The sequence below is a fragment of the Symsagittifera roscoffensis genome, chromosome 5 (genome assembly GCF_963678635.1).
Source record: "Symsagittifera roscoffensis chromosome 5, txSymRosc1.1, whole genome shotgun sequence".
NCBI classification, from domain to species: Eukaryota; Metazoa; Xenacoelomorpha; order Acoela; family Convolutidae; genus Symsagittifera; species Symsagittifera roscoffensis.
Window position 1 is genome coordinate 1,556,330 of NC_087066.1, and position 6,366 is coordinate 1,562,695.

At 34.9% G+C, this 6,366-nt stretch overlaps 1 protein-coding gene across 1 annotated transcript; it reads right to left on the bottom strand.

The window, feature by feature from the left end:
- Positions 1-1,478: 1,478 nt before the first annotated feature.
- On the bottom strand, positions 1,479-5,016 carry LOC134845900 (uncharacterized). The gene is made up of 5 exons (XM_063863022.1): positions 4,679-5,016; positions 4,353-4,557; positions 3,958-4,272; positions 3,644-3,886; positions 1,479-1,544 (listed from the first exon to the last, which is right to left on the bottom strand). The coding sequence occupies exons 1-5, from the start codon at positions 5,014-5,016 to the stop codon at positions 1,479-1,481; spliced, it is 1,167 nt and encodes a 388-aa protein (XP_063719092.1).
- Between the last annotated feature and the right edge of the window lie 1,350 nt (positions 5,017-6,366).

Genomic DNA, 6,366 nt, shown 5'->3' on the forward strand with positions numbered 1-6,366 from the left:
TGAAAAATAAACAAAAAACATTCTGTAGGGAAGTGCATAAAGAACAATTTTGTTGATTAAACTTTTTTGATTATGATGTCAGAAAAGTTTCGTGATGTTTTTTGAAGTTTGTCTTGAAATGAATTTTTTTTCAGCACAAAAGATTGTTTGGTTTTGCCAGAGGCTTATATCAAATCAAAAACTCTTTAATAAATGCTTCGCGAATCCTCTATATGGCTGATATTAATGTATGCAAACAGAAACACTTAAGCTACACAGAGGCGAAGCTGCGCTTCACAAACACACGCGAGAAAGCCGAAAAAATTGAAAGAGTGAAACCAGGAAAGAAGGGTTAAATAAGCCTTGAACACTAAAATATTTACCTTGTGGCGGAACCCAAATGCAAAACGACAACTCGTAATAAATGCAACCCGCAATACTCTTACCGTTGCAGTTGCGCCAACAAGTTGCCAGCTAGCCAAGAGAGGGTAGAGCGTTCGACGAAAATTTAACCGGCGACCTTAAACCAGAATTCTGAAGTTTTAAATTATTTTTCAAGACTTGCGAGTTGTCGCTTTCCTTCAATTTTCTGAGTTCTTTTTTGCAACAAGTTGTCGCGGCACCGTTAGAAACATCTGATAAACTTACTGAATTGACGGTCGCAGTAATTTTCAGCATAGAAAATAATTCAAAAACAGTTTGCAAAGCTGAGTTACGCTGTGACAACCTTCTCAAGACTACGCAAAGAGCTGATTGTATAACCTTTTCTCAGACGAAAAAATAGGCAGACTCAGATTCAATTCCGACCATTCTTGTTTCCCCAGAAAAAGATTTTAACCTTTCATACATACTATAAAAATGAGGACAAACCTCGACTCGAAGCCTAGATTATAGAATCTGAAAGCACGTACTTTCTCTCTAGAGCAAGAGGCCTGCAAGCTATTGAGTTTTCATAACATAGCAAGGATTTATAAGTTCTTTACTGGAAAAAAGTCTAGTTCCCGATAACATGTACACAAAGCCAACTGACAGTCGGAAAATTTTCGATGACTAACAAAACTGACTTAATTTTCTTGAACATAGCCAACCGACAGTTCAAAAAGTCAACGAAGGCAAAGCAACAGAAGAAAATCTAACATAAGTGACAATTTTTTTGATAATATGAACTCAAATTGAGAAACCGGAGTAAAAAGTAAATCTTTAGTTCCGCTGACAAACCTAAAATATAATATGCATTTTCGAAATTAGAAGTCAAACACGGTTTTTGTGGCCTTTGATTTTGCTGTTCGATGGTGGAGTTGGTTCCAAGGTGTCATATCTATGGAACTTGTCTCTTGCCAGTTCTAAAGTATTGCTCTGAAACGTGTGCGTAGACCAAGACAATATCCAGCTCTATTTAATTGCTCAAATGCTATTCAGAATGCCCTCATCTGAACAATTGCTTACACGCTTCTCGGATGACCAACCCCGCCACATTAGAAAAACGGACAATAAACGCATTAGTAGTAGTAGTAGAAGTAGTAGTAGTAGTAGTAGTAGTAGTAGTAGTAGTAGATGGAGTTTGACTACCTTTCAACAAAGGAGATGAACTGAACTTGAAAATAAATCAAAATCAAATAACAAAAACTCCTCAAATTTGTGAATTAGTAAACTTTCAGACTTCCTAAAAAGCCAACAAACGATCACGAGGTATAGCGGTCTTCACTACGTTCATTGAACTTGAATTTCAATTTTAGATGTTGCAATAATTATATCTCAATAATTATAAGTCTCAATAGAAATTAAGTTTAGGCAGAGATGCCAGACATTTGAATATTAGATAAACAACAGCACGAAACTTTCAAAGAGGAAGCAAAGCCGACATTCTTTGAGCAGAGACAAGTGGAGCCAAAAAAAAAAAATTAGTTTAATCCAAAAAAGTTAAAAATTTTCATTCCCACCCTGAAACTACATTGAACAAAACTTGCACAACACTTGCGATGCAAAAAAACCCATTGCGCAACAAAGTAGTGAATGAAAAAAAAATAGAAGTAAAAAAAATTATAAAAAATTATATTGGAAAAAAATACCTGAAAAAATCACTTGACAAAAGTGGAAAAATTACAGCTACAAAAACTTCATATTTGTATCGGATGAAGTTCGTAAACAGCCCTTAAAATATGGAAACCATTTACCGAGCGGGAACAAAGGAGACAAACTTTGAAACATAGGCGCTACGCCCAATACACCGAAGGCATAGAAACTGAAGCAAAAACCAAACAACTTGAACAACTAATAATTGAAGAATAACAGTTCTAGAACAAAAAATCGTACTTATACATGTATACACCAAAATTTTGCTATATCGAGAAAGAGCCTGAAATAACAGTTCTAGAACTAAAAATCGTACTAACACATGTATAGGTTAAATTTTTGATATATCAACGAAGATCATAAAATAACACTTCTAGAACTAAAAATCGTACTAACACATGTATACACCAAAATTTTACTATATTGACAAAGGGCCTGAAATAACAGTTCGTGAGCTAAAAATCGTACGAACACATGTATACACCAAAATTTTGCTATATTGGCAAAGATCATGAAATAACAGTTCGAGAGCTAAAAATCGTACTAACACATGTATACGTCAAATTTTTGCTATATTGACAAAGATCATGGAATAACAGTTCTAGAGCTAAAAATCGTACTAACACATGTATACACCAAAATTTTGCTATATTGACAAAGATCATGGAATAACAGTTCGAGAACTAAAAATGGTACTAACACATGTATACAATAAAATTTTGATATATTGACAAAGATCATGAAATAACAGTTCGAGAACTAAAAATCGTAATAACACATGTATACACTAAAATTTTGATATATTGACATAGATCATAAAATAACAGTTCGAGAACTAAAAATGGTACTAACACATGTATACGCTAAAATATTGCTATATTGACGAAGAGCCTGAAATAACAATTCTAGAGCTAAAATCGTACTAACACATGTATACACCAATATTTTGCTATATCGACAAAGAGCCTGAATAAACGTTGTAGAACTAAAAATCTTACTAACACATATATACACCAAAATTTTGCTATATTGACAAAGAGCCTGAAATATTGACAAAGGACCTGAAATAACAATCGTAGAACTAAATGTCGTACTTACGCATTGTAGATCAATTTCTATAGCTATAATAAAATACAAAAGATTGTGTTTGTATGTGTAGCAAAACGCCTCCTGTCGTTTCAATCGGCCAATCGTATAAATTGGCATGTAGACTCATATGGGTCTCCGGAATAACTAAAAATCGTACTTACACATATACTTACAAGAAAGAGCTAAAATGAAAAAAAGCTATTAGTCTTATTATATTGAGAAATTGTGAAGCAGTCTCAGAATTGACAGTATGTAGCAGTAAAACAATCCGAAAAACAAATCCAAAAAACAAAAAAAATACTTGCAAAGACATGACACAGATCTGAAAAATGTACCAATGTTGGTATTCATGAACAAAACTTCAATCAGGTAAAGATATCAGTTAAGTATTCCACGAAATCAAGTTCAAATTCAACCTTCAAAAACTGGCAAGTAATAAAAATGACATAAAACTTCAACGTTCAGCGTCAAACTGATTACGGAACGTCAAATTTAAACGGACGCCATTCCATTTCTCAAACGATCCATCGGGTGCAGTGGATCCTCTCAAGATGCTGTGCTTCCAGTCTTTCTGGCAAGCTCCGAGCATGGTAAAAACGCTACCATGTGGCAACAAAACAGAAACTTCAGAGCGCGTGGTCCCGTTTCTTTTCATTGCAAAGCGTCGGGTGGCTCCAAGGGATACGCTGGCAATGGTTGGATAATCAGGAATACCACGTTCGTTGTCAGCGTGAAATCCAACTCCCTAAAAATACTGATAGGCAAAGTACATTTTCTATGTTATCTAATTGTTATGACGGTATTTTGTGATATTACCTCTTCGAGGGAACAATAAATGTTGATGAGGACACTGTTGAAGGAAACTTTGAGTTCTTTCTCCAACAAGGTCTTTAACAACAACAACTGTGGTGACCAAGAGTTGTTGGGCGGGTGGCGAACGCTTCCATATGAGTATGGAACCTCTGAAATCCACTTGACAGAGCGCCCGTTGACATGTGTCCAAGATTCCTGTTTGTATGATTTGTAAAGCTCTGCAAAGAGGGAATCAGCTATGCTCAAAACAGATTTATTGCAAACGTCAAGGGAAATTTGAGAGACGCCAAACACTGAAGATGAGCTGATAGTAAACGGCTGCAAAAATAAAATTATGACATTTAAGTGCTCAGTGGAATACAACAGAAAAAAAAATAGAATAGACAAAAAGTATTTACCACGGCAGATGTCAAAAGAGTTAAGGATACTCTCTCACAAATTAATTTCGCCAAATTCAGGCAGCCCATTTGCGACAAATGAACACCATCGGTAGATAAATGTGTATAGCGCAATAGTCCAACGGGAATAAATGACCAATCTGAAGACTTGATGGCTGTATCCAACGCGCGGATTTCACGGTAAAAGTCCTTGCGAACAATTGGACTAAAAATACAATGTAGTTTATTTTTTCTCTAAACTTCATTAAAAAAACAGCAAAACCGATACCTGATGAACAATGTACATTATTATTATTACTGAATTAGTCATTTTATGAAAATGTTACCAAAGGAGCAGGACTTCAAAGCCAGCATCGCGAAGAGGAGAAGCAAGTGACATAATCAACATAGCAAGTGTGGCCTTTGCCAAGCTCGCGAGAGAAGCATCGGTATGGGCAATGCTTGGTTGTAACACAATATCTTGTTGGCGGGGACACATGTCGTTTGCACCAACAGCAAGAATAACGCGAGCTGGTTTCAAGGCTTTTATCTCTTCGACATGAGTGTCATTGATGGTACTGACTTTCAGTCCAGATTTCACTATAACCGACGTATCGGAAAGTCTGATAAGGTATTCGTTAAATCCTTTTAACATAGAATCGCCAAACAAAACAGTGGACGTCATTTCTGAAAAAAAATTATATCACCATCATTGTGTTATAGAAACCATTACAATAAATTTGAACTACGGAAAAAAGTACATTGCAAAAATATATTTGTGAAAACCAATATAAATAATAACATCGCTCTGCTCAGACGTGGGCTATGATAACGAACATTCGCTCAGAAATAAATGCAACAATATTACAGTAATTAAAAATTTGTCAGCGTTTATAAAATAATCAGTCTTGTTAAAAATTAATAAAAAAGGGCGCTTAACACGTACTTGGCTTTGACAGAATGGTTTGCCAACATTATAATAACAAAAAATGGCGAATATTTCTCAATAGTCAGTATTGAACGCACGTAAAACATTAATAACAATCAGATTACAACAACAGCTTCATGAACCTTCATATGCGCAGTTGGAATGTTCCCTTGTAAATTATAGATGTTTCCAGAAGAATGATTCACTTTTGTTCTCTTACGATATATTGTTGGCAAATGCATTTTGAAACAAGGGAATATCACAAATAAATATGTCTTGTAAAGATAATGTTACATCAACAGTCATGAAAGTTATAGATAGTGAGCCAAAATTCGTAACCAGTTATGCATTTCCGTTGTTGTCATCATCGCAGAGCACGAGTTAAAAATAAATATATACACAGATTAGTTAAACTAAAGAAATTGTGTACCTAATACAAGTATACACAGACCAGTTGATTGAAACTACAGTGTACCTAATACAAGTATACACAGCAGTTGAAATAGAAAAACTGTGTATCTAATACAAGTATACACAGATCAGTTGAATGAAACTACAGTGTACCTAATACAAGTATACACAGCAGTTGAAATAGAAAAACTGTAAACCTAATACAAGTATACACAGACCAGTTGATTGAAACTACAGTGTACCTATTACAAGTATACACAGACCAGCAGTTGATTGAAACTACAGTGTACCTAATACAAGTATACACAGACCAGTTGATTGAAACTACAGTGTACCTAATACAAGTATACACAGCATCTGAAATAGAAAAACTGTGACCAGTTGATTGAAACTACAGTGTACCTAATACAAGTATACACAGCAGCTGAAATAGAAAAACTGTGTACCTAATACAAGTATACACAGACCAGTTAATTGAAACTACAGTGTACCTATTACAAGTATACACAGATCAGTTAAACTAAAGAAACTGTGTACCTAATACAAGTATACACAGATCAGTTGATTGAAACTACAGTGTACCTAATACAAGTATACACAGCAGTTGAAATAGAAAAACTGTGTACCTAATACAAGTATACACAGACCAGTTGATTGAAACTACAGCGTACCTAATACAAGTATACACAGCAGTTG